General features: G+C 38.4%; 1 protein-coding gene across 2 annotated transcripts in view; it reads left to right on the top strand.

Annotated features, from left to right (window-relative positions):
* Positions 1-17,937, top strand: part of GPBP1 (GC-rich promoter binding protein 1) — a 72,014-nt gene that overhangs the window by 30,867 nt on the left and 23,210 nt on the right. For both annotated transcript variants that reach the window (XM_032626731.1, XM_032626730.1), the window contains exons 3-6: positions 2,700-2,819; positions 14,831-14,954; positions 15,091-15,314; positions 17,054-17,120. In XM_032626731.1, coding sequence (XP_032482622.1) covers positions 2,757-2,819; positions 14,831-14,954; positions 15,091-15,314; positions 17,054-17,120 — 478 coding nt within the window. In that variant the 5' untranslated portion in view covers positions 2,700-2,756. The remainder of the gene's footprint in view (positions 1-2,699; positions 2,820-14,830; positions 14,955-15,090; positions 15,315-17,053; positions 17,121-17,937) is intronic.

Raw genomic sequence — 17,937 nt, 5'->3', positions numbered from 1 at the left:
GTAGAATTTGGGATCTCTATACCTAACTTCACAGGGAAAAAGGATACTTAACAGAAAAAGCAAATGACTTTTGAGAAGAGATAGACAACTGGGTCCTTAGGGGTTTGTGGCAATGTCTGTGTGTGGTGGTGCTGGATTTTGTTTGTTTGTTTCCCAAAAGGAGAAGATTAGAGTTACTCCAGGGGACGAGATTAATAAATTCTTTTGGGAGGCTCTGCTTTGAGGTAGGTAAGGGATTTCAGGAACTCACATGCCTTCAGCTCAGAATTTTTCTTATGTCAAAGTGGCATATTTTGGGGATAGCATATCCTGATCCTTTCACACACTTGTATAAATGTCCTAGTATTAGCTAGTATTGCTCTTTACCTTTTTTCAGAACAGGAAAACCTATGCCATTAGCTATCCATGCTTTATTCTGTAAGAACTCGATTTGAATTAGAATTCATAAAGACATTGCAGAAATAGAGACAGTAGTAGTAGTTTGCCTCCTAGGGATAAGTTTTAGAATATAACTTCTTATTTAACCATCATTTGGGATGAGACCCTGTATAAAATGAAAAAGCTTTAAATTATTGTTTATTTTATTTAGGTTCTTCGGAGTTTCTGTGAATTTTTATTTGGAACAAGTTATAAAAATAATTTTTCATTCTCATTGAGTTATTGGACCTATGATTTTAAGAGTTTCCAACAAAAATTTTCTAAAAAGTTGTTGGAAAAGTAACATCCTGTCACAGACACCTCAAAACAGTATTTAGCTTCATGTCAAAATAGATAATAAAAATTTTTATACATCCTAAAACACTTGAGTTTTCATTTTTATTTCAGAAGGCTTTAAAATATAATGTATGGTGGTGGTAGAATTAGAGCTCAAAATGTCCACATTTTTGTGTAGTTCATTTTGATTTAGGTACAGTCTTAAAATATTGCATTTGTTTCTTAAGTGTTTTATTGGTATTGGTAAATTGTATCAGGGTTTTTTTTGTTTTTTTTTTTTCCTTAACCTTTCTTGTAATGAACCAGTACAGTTTGGGGTAGAAGTAGAATGTTTCTGTAGTATCTTGACAATTTTTAAAGTATTGTAGGAAATTGGTATGACAAATTCTGCCATGGCACTTACTTATATTTGAAAGAATTTTGAAAAAGGAAGACTAACAATGGTATTGATCATTTTGCTTTTTAAAGTTCCACTTTTGAGATTATTATGTAGTTGTAAATATGAAACATCTATTAGTAAACTTAGACATTAATGTTCAGAAAATCTGATTTCTTCATTGACTAATATGTAAGCTCTATATTGAAATGAGTACAGTTGCCCAGTTGGCTTCTCCCTCATTTTAAAAAACTGAGTTTACTGTGTTTAGATTGGGCTGGCAACTTGAAATTTTTATTGATGCAATTGAGAGAGGCTTCCAAAAAGTTAAGTTTAGAATGCAAGAGCAGTGGATACCCATTGTGATGATTGTAATTTTAAAAAACCTTTTAATTATGGAAAATTTCAAACATGTGTAAGTAGAGAGACTATACACCTACTTCTACTAATATTTATAAACATATGGACAACCTTGTTTCAGTGACACCTGTATTCAGCGTTCCTTTTTTTTTTAAAGAAGCAAATTCCAGATTTATTGATTTAATTGCGAAGACTTCTGTATATGTCCTTTTATTACAGATGACCCTTGAGCAGGGTGGGGGTTGGGGTGCTGTCCATCCATGCGGTTGAAAAGTCTGACTTGAAAAGTCAGAAAATCTTTACAGTTGGCCCTCCACACCCGATGCTCCACATCCTTGGATCCAACCAACCTCAGGTCGTGAAGTGCTACAGTATGTATTTAGTGAAAAAAAAAAAAAAAGAAAGAAAAATCCATGTATAAGTGGACCCTCACAGTTCTAAACCTTGTTCTTTAAGGGTCTACTGTACCAGCATTGCACTAACAGTCATCACATCTAAAGTGATTAGTAATTTCTTAAAGTCATTTAATATTCAGCTCATGTTCAAATTTTTGACTCATAATTTTCACTTTTTAAACTTGGTTGAGTAAGGATTTATATAAGGGCCACATGTTGTATTTGATTGCTCTGCCTATGAAAGCGATTTATTTGTTGAAGAAACCAGATCATTTGACTCATCGTGTGATCTGCATTTGGTGGATTACTTCCTTCATTTGTCCTTTAATTTGTTTCTCTATGTTGAATTTCCTGCAAATTGTTAGTTAAATCAGATTTCAGATTCTGTAAGGGTTGGCGGCAAGAGTAACTTGTGCTGTGTACATAGATAGTGCTGCATACATCCTGTTGTGTCACATCAGGAGACACTTGATAACTCATCTATTTGTGATAAGACTATTGTGATTAAAAAAAATAAGCATCATTGAGATAGTTTATAATAAAAATTTCCAGTTTTAAGTGCACAATTTGATGAGTTTTAACAAGTGTATAGTTTGTACAATCATCACCACAATTAGGATAAATACTCAATTACCCTTGAAAACTTCTTCCTTCCCTTTGTAGTCATTTCCGTCCTCCCCAGGCCCTTCACCTGCACTCTGCTGATCTAGTTTCTGTCACTATATTTTTGCCTTTTCTAGAATTTCATTATAATTGAAATCTTGTAGTAGATCATTGTAATTTAAAGGACGTATAAGAAGATAATTTTGGCCAGGAGCTGTATAGATCTAATACCTTCTATTTTTATACGACAGGGACTTGCCATGAGGTGTTGAAGCCTTGTTTCGCTGAGTTGGAGAGACTGGACCTAAATGGCGCAGCATGACTTTGCTCCAGCCTGGCTTAATTTTCCTACCCCACCATCATCAACAAAGGTATTTTTTCTTGCATCTCTCTTTTCTTTTTGTCTTTCTGTCTGCCTCTGTTTAGTTCATGTTCTACACAGATGTAGTTAAACTAAAGCTTAATGTTTTTGTCATAAAATACTTTTTATATTATTTTCTAAGTTATTTTATATTTAATCTGTTGGTTTTTATTATTTAAGAAGTCAATTTCAATATACCATCAACATACTAAACCATTTACTTCAAAAGTTGTCTTTTGAAAGCTCTGCATTTTAAAATTCAAACCAGGTAAGTACATTGCACATTACTTTTGCATCTTACCTTTTCCTATACTATTCTTCTGATAACTTGCTTTACTTACTTTCCTATAGATAATGTTTTTTTAAAAAATCAGAAGTTTTTGAAGTCTTTTCTTATAATAGGAAGACTTACAAATAAATGAGACTGTGAATGGCATATTACTCAAATTTTAGGAGTTCTGAGAACTTTGCAGTGTTGTTACGTATAAGGTGACTCACTAATTTAAAAATGTTCATTTTACATAACCAAAACAGAACATAGTTTGTATAAGACTTGCTTGACATTGAAATTGTCATCCACTTACAAGGCATGCTAAGAGGGACCTTGAAATTGATTAGAATCAATCTGTCTGGCTCAAAAGCTGTCTTCCACTTTGTTTTTTCCATAGTGCAAAGGAATCAAGAGGGGGTCTTGATCATCTGCTTGCCTGTTAATCAAGCTCTGCCATGCTAAGGCATTCATCTAGGACCTTTTGGGGGTACAGGCAGTTCTTATAGAAGAGTTTACTGAAACAGCTCTTATAGGAACAGTTTTACAATTTGGAAAGTTGTTCCCCAGTAAGGACTTGTCACATCATAATATATTGAAGAAGCTGCATTGGAGAGAGAAAATTCTCCTGGACAGGGGAATTTTAAAGTTTGAAGATGGCTTTTAATGATCATGTGAACTGACTTTATTTTATACAGATGGTTCTCTGGAAGGTTAATTGGCCTGTTTTCATGTAATTAGTGTGAGCCTAGACTAGAATCTAGGATGCATTTTCTATTCTGTAATATTTCCATAGGACTCATTTTGGAATTTCGTAAAATGATTGAACATTTCATTTCATAGACATAAAGTGGATCATAGCTGTTAGGAAATGTAGACTATTACTGAGAAGTAACTGAGATCACTTCTTAGTAACAGACTCTGCCCCCTTTCCTCTTCTGTTTAGGTCTTGGAATTTGCTTCGCTGTTGCTGCTGTTGTTTGTGTCCACCCCCCACCCCCCACCCCCCAGGCTGCTCTCAGTTACGCTTTTCCTGGGTTCATTTTTTTCCAGGCCTACTTCAGAGCCTGGATACATATGAGTTTCTTTCTCCTCCCTTTGTTTCCTTATTCTCTTTAGTTCATTTTCTCTGAAATGAGTATAAGACTTGTTTTCATTTTTTTGTCTATTTATGTACTTTGCCTGTTATTTATTTATTTATTTATGGCTGCGTTGGGTCTTAGTTGCTGCACACGGGCTTTCTCTAGTTGTGGCGAGCGGGAGCTACTCTTCATTGTGGTGCGTGGGCTTCTCATTGTGGTGGCTTCTCTTGTTTCAGAGCAGGGGCTCCAGGTGCGTGGGCTCAGTGGTTGTGGCACATGGGCTCAGTAGTTCTGGCTCAGGGGCTCTAGAGTGCATGCTCAGTAGTTGTGGTGCATGGGCTTAGTTGCTCCGCGGCATGTGGGATCTTCCCAGACCAGGGCTTGAACCCGTGTCCCCTGCGTTGGCAGGCGGATTCTTAACCACTGTGCCACCAGAGAAGCCCTAGAACTAGACTCTTGAACCCTTCTTGCTTTCTAGAACCAGACTCTTGATCTTGGCTATATAGATCATGAATGAAGGTGATGATTTTGAGACTTGGGATTGCCTGTTTTAAATGATCAATTATTCTAATTTATTTTAAATTGCCTACAGAAAGTAGTATCAGTTTGAACTCTTAACTAGCAGTATTTGAAACTATCTCCTTAGACCTTACCCAAAGGGGTTTTGATGAACATAAACAAGTATACACTTTTAGTAATGACTTCTTATACTGTTTGTATCGCTCAAAATCACTATTCATGGATTCTCAGTTATAATTAACCTGTTGTTTTCTGCCAGAGCCCTTTTAATCTTATCTTGAATAAATAGAATAGACTTAAATTACTGTTGGGTTCTCTATTTCAACTTAGCGGGGTTTTTTTCTGAATTTTATTTTATTTTTTTTATACAGCAGGTTCTTATTACTTATCTATTTTATACATATTAGTGTATATATGTCAATCCCAATCTCCCAATTCATCCCACCACCGCCCCGCCTCAATTCAGTGTTAAGTCTTTTCCTTGTTATTTGAAGGAATGATAGGAGCACTTGAGTTAAGGGGTAGCAGTGTTTTCAGCACTGCACCTGAGCAGTTTTCTGAGGTATGCAGAAGTTTAGCCCCATCATGTGGTGAAATTTTAAACTGCATGTGGTTGTTTATGTCTATGAAGTGGGGCATTGGCTTTTGAACAGTTGATTGGGACCCAGTAAGAAATTTTACATAATGTTTTTAAATGCACATTGATATAACTAAAACAAAAGTCATTTACCTGTGTTCTTCTTTCTCTTTTGGTCTTTTTTATTCCAATTAAAAATGCAAATTGCTACTAATTTCATGTCCTTTATAATGGGCCCTGACCTGCAGTTTGAAAAGTAACATTGTAATTACTTTCCTTCAATAATGTAAGCAGTGTTGGTTTGTCTTGAAAATGTGTGCTTTAGGCTAAGAGAGGATGAGAAAATGTAGTCAGACTTGTAGTTGAGTTCATTGAAACTTCTTGTTTACTATGTAGTTTCTGTTAACTTTTGATTTAGGTATTCTGAGAATCAGAAAATTGTGCTATATTTTGAGAAAGAATTCAGAAAAAGATTTAAAATGTAATAACTAGTGTTTCTTGAGTCATTACTGCATACCAATCACTGTGTAAAACACTTTACAAGAAGGCTAACAAAAATCATAAGAGGTAAAGTACTGTTTTCTTCCCCTGACTTACATATGAGGAAACTGAGGTTGAGCGAGATAAGTAACCTGACCCAAAATGCTAGAATTAGGATAGGAGCCCCTGACTTTATAAAGATTGATCAGCTTAATAACTTTCTTTTCTTGATTATTAAGTAGACCAATTTTTAGAAGTGAAATACCAGGACGTTTTTATGCATACACCAGAATATATTTTTATCCTGGTTTGGATAAACAAATGAAATTGCTTTTTTTTTTTTCTTCAAGGATAGCATCTCCAGTATATTTCTGTACTTAGTACATGGGTATCTAACTCTTCAGTGGCTATGTACAGTTGACCCTTGAACAATATGGGTTTGACTTACTTGTGTTCATGTATGTGGATTTTTTTCCAATAAATATGTACTGTAGTACTGTGTGATCTGTGGATACAGAGGGCCGACTGTAAAGTTATACATGGATTTTTGACTGCACAGAGGGTCGGTACCCCAACCCCCTGTATTGTTCAACTGTCAACTGTAACCTTCTATTGGGTGAATTTACAGAGATTAATTGGTTACTTATTAATGGATTAAGCCGCAGGAATGCCTGGGCATCTCTTGATTATATATTTGTAGGGGAAATTCCTAGCAGCAGAATCAGCAAATTGGAAGATTTATACATTTTGGTAGATAGTGCCTAATTGCTCTCCAAAAAGGTTGTACCAACTTACAATCCTATAAAAATTTTATAAGGGGGGATCAGTTTTTTCAGTTTTGGCAACACTGGATGTTATTCCATTTTTCTCATCTTTGTGAAATTGGATGAAAAATGGCACTTCATTGTTTTGATTTGCATTATTATGGTTGAGCATATTTTTGCGTTAGGAACTGTTTCTAAGAACTTGCTTATTCATTTAATTTATTTCTTAGTGATTTATTTGTGATAGCTCTTTTCATATTGAGGGGTTTGTTTGCTATATATTCTGCAGATATTTCCCTCCAGTGTGTTTGTCTTGATAATTCTAAAAGAACCATGTGGATGGTTCTAATAAAATATTTAAACATGCAAAGAAGCATAAAGAATAATTAAACGAACACTTAACCATCCAAGAGTCACATCTTAACATTTTGTCATGTTAGTTCTGTATCTCTTCTAGAAATAAACAATTGAAGTCTGCTGTATGCTTCATCACAGTCCTTTTTCTGTCTTCATTTTTTTCCCCAGAGGTATTCTCGATGCATGTTCTTATATCATTTCTAAGTATGTGAATATCAATAAATAGTATTATTCTGTATATTTAAAACATTTATATAAATGATTATCATTTATGTCTACACCTTGTTTTTCTATTCATTATATCTCTGAGATTTTTTTCCCCTGTTGATATCTGCAGATATGCTGTAATTATCTTAAAACTCTGTACAGTATTCTGTTTTGTGCCTCTATCACATTTCATTTGTCTCATTAATTTGAGATTGTTTATATTTTTAAGCTACTTTAGAGAGAACTGTATTGACTATTCATGTACTGTCTCCTTGTATACATGGATGAGAATTCTTTTATTTGTTTGTTTGTTTGTTGCATTGGCTCTTCATTGTGTGCACGGGCTTTCCCTAGTTGTCGAGCGAGGGCTACTCTGTTTCAGTGCACGGGCTTCTCCGGCTTCTCTTGTTGCGGAGCATGTGCTCTAGGCGCGCGGGCTTCAGTAGTTGTGACTCGCAGGCTCGGTAGTTGCGGTGCATGGGCTTAGTTGCTCCACAGCATGTGGGATCTTCCTGGACCAGGGCTTGAACCCGTGTACCCTGCATTGGCAGGTGGATTCTTAACCACTGTGCCACCAGGGAAGTCCTGGATAAGAATTCTTTTGGCCTCTGCTTCTCAAACATTAATGCCTATGAAAATAACCTGGGAATTTTGTTAAAATGCAGATTCTAATTTCAGTAGGTCTCTAATGGGGTCCTAGTCCTAACAGTCTTAAAATGCTGTTGATTCTGCTTGTCTGTGGACCACACTTTGAATAGCAAGGCTTTAACCTATAGTTAAAAGAAAAATTGCCGGAATTTAGTTCTATATTGCTAAATTCCTCTTCCATGTGGTATGCAGATATATACCCCTGTATGCTGTGCATAACTGTTGTCTTTACTTTGTACTCTTGCCAAAACTTTGTCAGATTATCAGTTAACATTTTTGCCAATCTTTGTTGTGAAATGTATTTTCACTGTTTCTTGGATATTATTGGCTTATATTTCTTTGAATTGCTTGTTCACATCCTTTGTTTTCTTTTGGGTTGCCTTTTGGGGGTGATTGGTTTTGGAAGTGTGTGTGTGTGTGTGTGTGTGTGTGTGTGTGTGTGATCTTTAATGTTTTAAGTAAAGTCACATAGTTCTTTTTTTGTCTCCCATGTATTTCACTAGATATATGTTCAAGTACTTTATAGTACTTGTTGCTATTTTAAATTCTGTTTTAAAAAGCTTTCATATTGTCTTTGTTGCAGATATATTGTCTCTTGTGTTAGTATTGTTTCTAGCAAACTTAAGTAGTTTTTACTCTAATGTCTTTTGGATTTTTTAATGTGGAAAAACGTTCATTCACAAATAATATCAGTTTTCTCTCTGCATTTTCAGTCCTCTTACTTGTGTTTCTTATTCATATTTTATTGTGCTGGCTATATGTCAGAGTCTGTGAAGGGTCTGAAATTTTATCCTACTTTCAAGGTAACTATAACAAGGTAGCCTGTTACTGTTTCATGGATGCTGGCAAAAGACATGAGACTTCCGGGTCAGAGATAAAGAGCTTTATTTTTAATTTATTTATATTTATTTATTTATTTTTGGCTGCATTGGGTTTTCGTTGCCGCACGTGGGCTTTCTGTAGTTGTGGCGACTGGGGCCTACTCTTCGTTGTGGTGTGCGGGCTTCTTGTTGCGGTGGCTTCTCTTGTTGCAGAGTATGGGCTCTAGGGTGCGTATAGTGCCACAACTTCAGTAGTTGTGGCACACGGGCTCCGTAGTTGTGGCTCGTGGGCTCTAGAGTGCAGGCTCAGTAGTTATGGCTCGCAGACTCTAGAGTGCAGGCTCAGTAGTTGCGGCACACAGGCTTAGTTGCTCTGTGGCATGTGGGGTCTTCCTGGACCAGGGCTTGAACCCATGTCCCCTGCATTGGTAGGCGTATTCTTTTTTTTTTTTTTGCGGTACAGGGGCCTCTTACTGTTGTGGCCTCTCCTGTTGCGGAGCACAGGCTCCGGACGCGCAGGCTCAGCAGCCATGGCTCACGGGCCCAGCCGCTCCGCGTCATGTGGGATCTTCCTGGACTGGGGCACGAACCCATGACCCCTGCATTGGCAGGCGGACTGTCAACCACTGCGCCACCAGGGAAGCTCGGTAGGTGTATTCTTAACCACTGCACTACAGGGAAGTCCCAGAGAGCTTTATTACTCTTAGCACAACAAGCAGTACAGCGTGATTGTGGCACTGGTTCTTCATGTCCCTTAAAACCTCTGGGAGTTGACACGGAGGGGGCCCAGGTGGATGCTGTTCTTGCACTGAGGGAAATCTACCGCATTTATAATAAGCCTGCTCTTTGTCTCAGAGTAGGACATTACCTGTTCCTCAATGTTCTCTGAGAACATAACCCTGAGAAATGAGCCATACAAAGAGCTGTCAAGGCGTTGCATTCTTGGCATACAATAAGAACATGCAGGGATGCTCAGGGCCTTTGATGGGTTGCCTGTCCCAATAGTCCACCCATCAGCCATACATGTTTTTGGCCAAACTTGAATTTTCACATGGTTGTACCACTCACTCAGCTACTCTGATTAATCTGACAAACAGAGGCTAGAACCAAATCCATTTAATTTGTTTTACACAGCATTTAATGAAGGCTACTACCAGTGTCCCAAACAGCACAGTGAGTGAGACCAGGATTTAGCCAATTGTGAATAACTGGGGGGGGCGGGGGGAAACCTGTAAATGATTTATTTCAGCCAACCAGTATATGGTCTAAGACCACTCTGTTATATCCATTAAAATCCATTCAAGGGAGAGACTTCCCTGGCAGTCCAGTGGTTAAGGTAAGACTCCACGCTTCCACTGCAGGGGGTGCAGGTTCCATCCCCAGTCAGGGAACTAAGATCCTGCATGCTGCGCAGCATGTGCCCCCCACCCCCGAAATCCACTCAAGGGAAACTGACCTTAGGTTTGGTGTTATTACCTACAGTTATAGGGGCAATAAGATGGGCCAAAAAGCAACACTTATCCTCAATAGAAGACATTCTGTGGCTTATCCTCCCCCCCCCCCCCCCCGCCCCTTTTACAAACATACCACCCAAAGGGACACAGATCACTCCATTTTGTCCAAAGGGACACAGATCACTCCAATTTGTTGTTAAACTTGATTTGGATTACTATTTCACTGGTTTGGTTAAGAAACATGGACAGTGTCATCACTAGTTGCAACCTCAGTTGCCATACATGGCATAACCTAAGACCACTTAAGTGTTAAGAGAATCATATGAATTTTTATTAGTCAGAATGAAACAGATTGTACAGGTAGGGAATATGGAATGTCCATTGAGTACTTTGAATATTTGGCCCATGGCAAGGTTATCTTTTTTTTTTTTTTTTTTTTTTTGCGCAGTACGCGGGCCTCTCACTGTTGTGGCCTCTCCCGTTGCGGAGCACAGGCTCCGGATGCCCAGGCTCAGTGGCCATGGCTCACGGGCCCAGCCGCTCCACGGCATGTGGGATCTTCCCGGACCGGGGCACAAACCCACGTCCCCTGCATCGGCAGGCGGACTCTCAACCACTGCGCCACCAGGAAAGCCTGCACCCAGATTTTTTTATCTAGAGGAACTGGACATGACTAGGAGAGGGGCATTTAAAAATGATTTTCAGAGACCCATTATAAAGGTGTCTCACCCTCACCTTGGTCTACATTGGACACTGTAGTGGGGACTTGGTGAGAAGTGTACATAAGCAAATGGTCATTGTATGTGTAGGGCCATGCCAGTTCAACAAGAGAATCCAGGTGGCCAAACCAGATTGTTTGAATTCCTTTTTGGTTGGCCATCAGCCTGAGGGGTGGCCTGGCCTGCAGTTGTTCTTAGGGGAAAGAAAGAAACATCATGTCAAGATAATCCGGGCAGAATCTTGAATTTTTAATATAGGTCTGTATAATCTCATAACTCACCACTTATTTCATCCCGATTATTACCCAGGAAGTGGCTAAGAGGAGATGATCCTTTTTTGGCTATGCTGCATTCATTGACCAGACTGTCTTACTAAGATGTGAGAAGAGATGAGGGATGTGTTAAAATGCTTGTCAGTACTTGTGGATGGGGAATATAGAATGTTCATTGAGTACTTTGAATATTGGCTCATTGCAGGGATGACCTTTTTGACAGAAGATGTACTGTTAGTGGACTGTTAGTGGTCTGGAATATGCCAAAAACATTACATGAATTAATTTCAAGAGCCACAGTAGTGTGACCAGAGTTAGCCCATCAGGCTGCAGCAGTAACAGTGTAGCCTGAAAAAGTTTCAGTGGTAGTGAGACTCCATTGAGAGCTCCATGAAGTATTCAAAGGTTTGATGTAGTTCTCATGTGATACGGTCTTCTTCACAGTGATAAAAACGGACCAACTTTTGGCAAGGAGTCACAAGTTGGCATGCAGTGGTGGCTTCTGCATCAGAAAGATAAAGTCCTTTATTTTGTAGCCAGTCTATGATAGTGGATGTGTTTCATGTCTGGTGTGATGATGGATCTAGGTGGTATGCCAAAGACTTGATCAGCATTGTAATTTCAGTCGTTCTCAGTGCCATTCACTCTCATCAGACAGCAAGACTTACTGAATCAACATGAGTGACTCAGATTGCTTCAGCAACAGTTGCAATTTCCCACAGTGTATGACCCCAAAGAGATGTTTTTAATCTGCTAGTCTATAGTTTTTCAGGTGACAAGATGACTAGGCCATTGGCAACAGTCCAAGAGTTAGAAAAATATAAAATGTCTTGTCCTTAAGAATATTATCTAAGGTGAGGGTCGTAGCTTTTATTTTATTCTGTGTAGCTGATTAGCACTTAACCCATTTGGTTTTCCAGAGTTGTTGGGGCTGGATGGCTGCTGTGTGCACCATCATCTTTTAACTTGGTTGAAGCATCAGTGAGCCAGGTTCAGGCGTTTAAGGGAACTTTTCTGATTTGAGAGCCTTATTGAAATAGTGGCTTGTTACAGGTGACAGGCGGAGGAATAAAGTTTACTCCAAAGTGTAGTTGCCACTTCTAGGGCTAGGCCAGCTGTGCTGTTGAACACACGATTTCCATTTTGTCAGGAGCCCTCTTGGGCTCTTTATTGGTGTACCACTTTATTGGTGAGTCTTTAGTTTGAGTTGTTTGCTTTCAATAAGAGCTCAGCATTCGGGCAAGAGCCACTTTTTCTTTTTTTTCTTTTGGCTGTGCAGCTTTTGGGATCTTAGTTCTCCGACCAGGGGTTGAACATTGAACCTGGGCCACAGCAGTGAAAGCCTGGAATCCTAACCACTAGACCACCAGGAAAGTCCCTGCATTCCATTTTAAAAAGGAGTGTACTTGGTGCGTGTGTCAGGCAGATGGCACTGTGGTACTGGGAAATAGCCTCTCTGAATACTCCAGAGCCGTCAAGTCTTCAGCCACATAATCTGATTTTCTTTTCTTTTCTTCTGGGAGCTGTGCTTTTTATTAGACCACTTGGAAGGGGATGGGAATCACCTGTCAACCTGTGACATTTCCTGAATGGGAGAATCTTGAGCATTTTCAGTACAAGCATGTAACATTAGCACTAACTGTAAAACACAACAGTACATTGAGTTGGCCTAATAGCCCCACCTGCAAGATTGCCTTTTTTTTTTTTTTTTTTTTCCCCCGGTACGCAGGCCTCTCACCGTCGTGGCCTCTCCTGTTGCAGAGCCCAGGCTCTGGACGCACAGGCTCAGCAGCCATGGCTCACGGGCTCAGCCGCTCCGTGGCATGTGGGATCTTCCCGGACCAGGGCATGAACCCGTGTCCCCTGCACCGGCAGGTGGACTCTCAACAACTGCGCCACCAGGGAAGCCCTGCAAGATTGCTTTTAATTTCTCTCTCCTACTGCTGAGTTTTTTCCAAACTATTGGCCACGTTGGGGCACTGGGGTGCCTTTTCCCGCTATGGGGACACAGACTAAGGAGTTTAGTACATGCATATCAGAGTTACAGTCTAAGCTTTCAGGAGATTACATGATTTCTTTAACTTGGAATGTGGGAAAGTACAGGGTGGAGAGAAAGCCTACCCCTTTGGGAAATTGCATGGGTGGCTTGGAGGCTTTTGCTATTCTGGCTTCTGAAGCCAGGATTGGTGTTGCCTTCTCTCTTGTATACCTCCTGGCCCCAGCAAACAATCAGGCTGGGACCTTTCATGCCCCCATGTGCCATACTGCCATGGCTTGCCCCATACTGAAAACTTTCAGCCACTCTTATGCTTAGTACCGTCTCCCCTCCATGGGAGTGGTTAGGATGGTGTCTTGGGTACCTGTGTGCAACAGAACTAAAAGAGTTTGTCTCTTTCTTTCCTTAAGTTCTTGCACAGTTGACTTTCTTGTTAAAGCAGCCGAGTTTGATGTGGGGAAGGAAGGGATCAGGGAGTACGAAGAGCACAGAATACTTCTGCTCTGCCTTTTCTTTGTTTCCAGTAGTAGCAGCAGTTCAGCCTTAAAAAACTTACTTCTAATGTTTTTAGTCTTTCCAAAACTCTCTATATTCATTGCTGTTCCGCTTTGGAGACCTCTTGACTTGCTGCCACAGCCATATTGCCTTTCAGTGACAATACATCCCTTGCCCATCTCATGACAATACATCCCTTCCTTCTACTCAGAGGAGATTTGCAACAATCAGAGCACTGTATGGACACCTTGTTTCAGTCCTGCGCCTTGCCACTTGGTTGCTAAACAGTGAGGAACCCTTACTTCCACCCATCACTTGGGTGAGAGCAATTGCTGCCAGATCCTGGAGAATCTTCTCCTATGCCCCAGTCTGGCCCAAGAGACCATACCCTTGTTTTTCTTTTTCTAGAAGGTTTTAACTCTGAGAGTGTGACATCCTCATCACCAAAACTGTTAGGATCTGTGAAGGGCTTGGGTTTTTACCCTACTTAAAAGCTTAGCAAGCTAGCCTGTTACTGTTGTTTCATGGATGCTGGCAGAAGACAGATAATCAAAGGCTTTACCTTCCATGCACAGAAGCAGCATGAGGATGAAGCCAGGGGCAGTAGGGGAACTTGCATCAGTTAAGTCCCACAGCAGCCATGTTGGATGAAATGGGTATGTGCAGTGGGTTTGTATTGTAACTGAGGAACCCTACTCTTTGTTCTGGAGAGAATTTTAATACTAGTACAATCCAGAAGAATGGTCAGGGCATTAAAACAGAAAAGTTCTGGAGTTCTGATTGTGATTTTATCAGATTAGTGGATTAATATTGGGGAAAAACAGCAACCTTTATGAATCATTGTGAGTTTTTATGTTTTTATACATTTCTAATTCTTTAAAATCATTTTTACGCATTCTTCCTTTGATAACTTTTTCTTAAAACATTTGCTTTGGAGAAGAGGAGTTTGGAAATAAATCTACAGAACTTAAAATAGAACTAGCTTCATTTGCCATAATTTTCTGATGTTGAAGAAAACCTTGAGCTATTTAAATCAAATAGTGTGTGATACACAATATTACATTTTGTTATAAAAGAAGGTACTATATTTGCTTTGATTTCCTTACAGTGGTCTTTTACCTTTTGGATAAATATAGTTGTTGAGCTCAGAGTGGTGCTGTTGTTTCTGTTAGGCAGAAAAAAATAGATGAACAATGGAACTCATAAGTTACCAGTTACCAAACACATTGAAAATAACTATAAAATGTTCTTCTTAACCATTTAAAATTCTTGGAAATAAATTAAACCAGAGTATTACTAGTTTTTCAAGTTATAGTTAAGTTGTATATGTATGTTTACCTGTATGCTTATAATCTGTTTCAGTCGTCACTGAATTTTGAAAAGCATTCTGAAAACTTTTCATGGACAGAAAATCGTTATGATGTGAATCGTCGACGACACAACTCTTCAGATGGCTTTGATTCTGGAATTGGACGTCCTAATGGAGGTAAAATTTGCTAAGGAACAGTAGAGTTTAAGAATAATTTTCTTCACATTCTTATAAGAATGTTTTGATTGTGATTAAATCTTTAAGCATAACCATCTTCTTTGAATTTATAATACTTTACGATTATTAAATAAAGGTAACTTTGGAAGGAAAGAAAAAAATGGATGGCGTACACATGGAAGAAATGGTACAGAAAACATAAATCATCGAGGGGGATACCATGGTGGAAGTTCCCGTTCTCGTAGCAGTATTTTTCATTCTGGAAAAAGCCAGGGCCTACATGAAAACAGCATACCTGACAGTGAAACGGGGAGGAAAGAAGACAAGAGAGAACGCAAACAGTTTGAGGCTGAGGATTTTGTAAGTTTCTTATAATTTTAATACAAATGAGGTTTCTGTAAGTGCTATGTAAGCATCAAGTCTCTCTTAGAGTTTATCAGCACAGCTCATTTTCTACAGAGATCACACTTGACAGGTTCAATTATTTACTTATTTATTTATAAAATATTTATTTATTTATTTGGCTGCACTGGGTCTAAGTTGCAGCACATGAGATCTTTAGTTGCGGCATGCAGGCTCTAGTTCCCTGACCAGGGATCAAATCCAGGCCCCCTGCATTGGGAGCTCGGAGTCCTAATCACTGGACCGCTAGGGAAGTCCCTCAATTATTTTTAATCCTTACATTTTGTGAGGCTTTTTGTACATAACTCTCCCCTTCCCCAGTCTTCTTCCTTCTTCCCTCCTACTTATATTCCTGTGTCTCACCGTGTGGTTTTTTAAAACTTTGGATAAATTTATGTCATTTTATTCTTCATAGCAGTTTAAACAATTTCCCTTTTCTAGAGAGTAAACATCTAATAAGATTAGCTTTAGAGTACACATTCAGGGCTCACCTCAGTTTTCTTTTTTTTTTTTTTAGCATCTTTATTGGGGTATAATTGCTTTACAATGGTGTGTTAATTTCTGCTTTATAACAAAGTGAATCAGTTATACATATACATATGTTCCCATATCTCTTCCCTCTTGCGTCTCCCTCCCTCCCACCCTCCCTATCTCACCCTCCAGGCGGTCACAAAGCACCGAGCTGATCTCCCTGTGCTATGTGGCTGCTTCCCACTAGCTATCTACCTTACATTTGGTAGTGTATATATGTCCATGCCTCTCTCTTGCTTTGTCACAGCTTACCCTTCCCACTCCCCATATCCTCAAGTCAGTTCTCCAGTAGGTCTGTGTCTTTATTCCTGTCTTACCCCTAGGTTCTTCATGACATTTTTTTTCTCTTAAATTCCATATATATGTGTTAGCATACGGTATTTGTCTTTCTCTTTCTGACTTACTTCACTCTGTATGACAGACTCTAGGTCTATGCACCTCATTACAAATAGCTCAATTGCATTTCACCTCAGTTTTCTTTTTAATACCCTGAGCATCACTTTTTGAAATATAAATTTGTACTTTGCTTTGAAAATGAGCATGTTTAACTAAACATTCAGTGATGCAGACCTAACAGAAGAGTTGAGGAATTAATTGTCTGATTTTCCTCTTCCCTGCTCTTGACGTTATGCTAAGAAAGGATGATTTCTCATATTGATGCAAAGACTACATTCTCTTAACATTTGCTTTTTTTAAAAAAAATTCATACTTTTTCCTCACGTAGGTGGGGATGAGGAGAATATTTAAAGACGCTTCCTTTGTTTTCTTCGACTTGGAGTGAGTGTAGATAGTAACCATTTTAATTGTTAGCAGAATAAGCAGAAAGTAAGATTTATGAATAATTAGTGTTTAGTAGTTAAGAGTTCATTATATTATGTCAGATTTTTCCGTATAGTTTTGAGATTACCTTTATTTTTTTAGTTTAAAAATATTTATTTATTTTGCTGCGCCGTGTCTTAGTGGTGGCACACGGGATCTTTAGTTGCAGCATGTGGGATCTAGTTCCCTGACCAGGGATCGAACCCTGGGCCCCTGCATTGGGAGCATGGAGTCTTAGCCACTTGACCACCAGGGAAGTCCCTGAGATTACTTTTAAAAGGATTTTTTTCTTAAACGTGAGCAGTTTAAACATTTATTGTATTCTTTTTATTCCAACTTTGTTTCAGCCATCTTTAAATCCTGAGTATGAGAGAGAACCAAATCAGAATAAATCTTTAGCTGCAGGTGTATGGGGTAAGTAATTCTTGAACTGTCTTTGAGGGATATAAAATGTTATTTTTAGGTTTCACTTTTGTGTTGTTTAAAATAAATAAGCTAGAATTAAACTTTCTCTTTTAAATACCTGTTTTTGATGTGCTAAGCTACAAAAAAGGTAGCACTTACCTTTTAAAAACCAAGATATTGCAGACAGGAGAAGATCTTGATTTGGATAGTTGATTTACATGTTAGTACCATTAAGTACACTCAAATATGCATTTTGAAAAAAATGGTCCTAAGTTAATGTAATGAATTAAAGTCATTTTGAGAGCAGCCTGATAATCTAACGAAACAAAAAAATTTAGTTTAACTTAATTTGTAGTTTTTCAAAGTTGAAAACTTAACTGGAAAGATAAGTACTTTTAATCAATCATAGTATGATATAAAAAATTAATTTTTTTTACTTATGAAAATGGTTATACATAGACAGTATTAAAAAATAATTGTATAAATTTTGCCTACCGAACTAGTCTGTTTGAAATTATTTGCCTTTTTGATTGTCAGATCTTAATGAGTTTTTCTGGTAATAACTCCCTTTTCTTTAAAACTGCTGAGAGTTTAATTTGATAACATCTTACAGAAGATTAAACTGCACATATAGTACAACTTAGTTAGCTTTTTAGAGATTCAAGTGAAGTTTAAAATAATGGAAAAAACTTAAAATATGAAGATTTGATATCTGAAAAATAAATTTAATTATTTGATACCAAATTCAGAGGTGATGTGTCCACTTTGGAACTTGTACACATGTTCATTTGTGTTTTCTATTGAAAATCAACAACTTAACAAAACA

Source organism: Phocoena sinus, chromosome 3 (genome assembly GCF_008692025.1).
Source record: "Phocoena sinus isolate mPhoSin1 chromosome 3, mPhoSin1.pri, whole genome shotgun sequence".
In the NCBI taxonomy this organism is placed as follows: Eukaryota; Metazoa; Chordata; class Mammalia; order Artiodactyla; family Phocoenidae; genus Phocoena; species Phocoena sinus.
The sequence above is the reverse complement of the archived record's forward strand: the minus strand, read 5'-3'. Positions and strand labels throughout refer to the sequence as shown.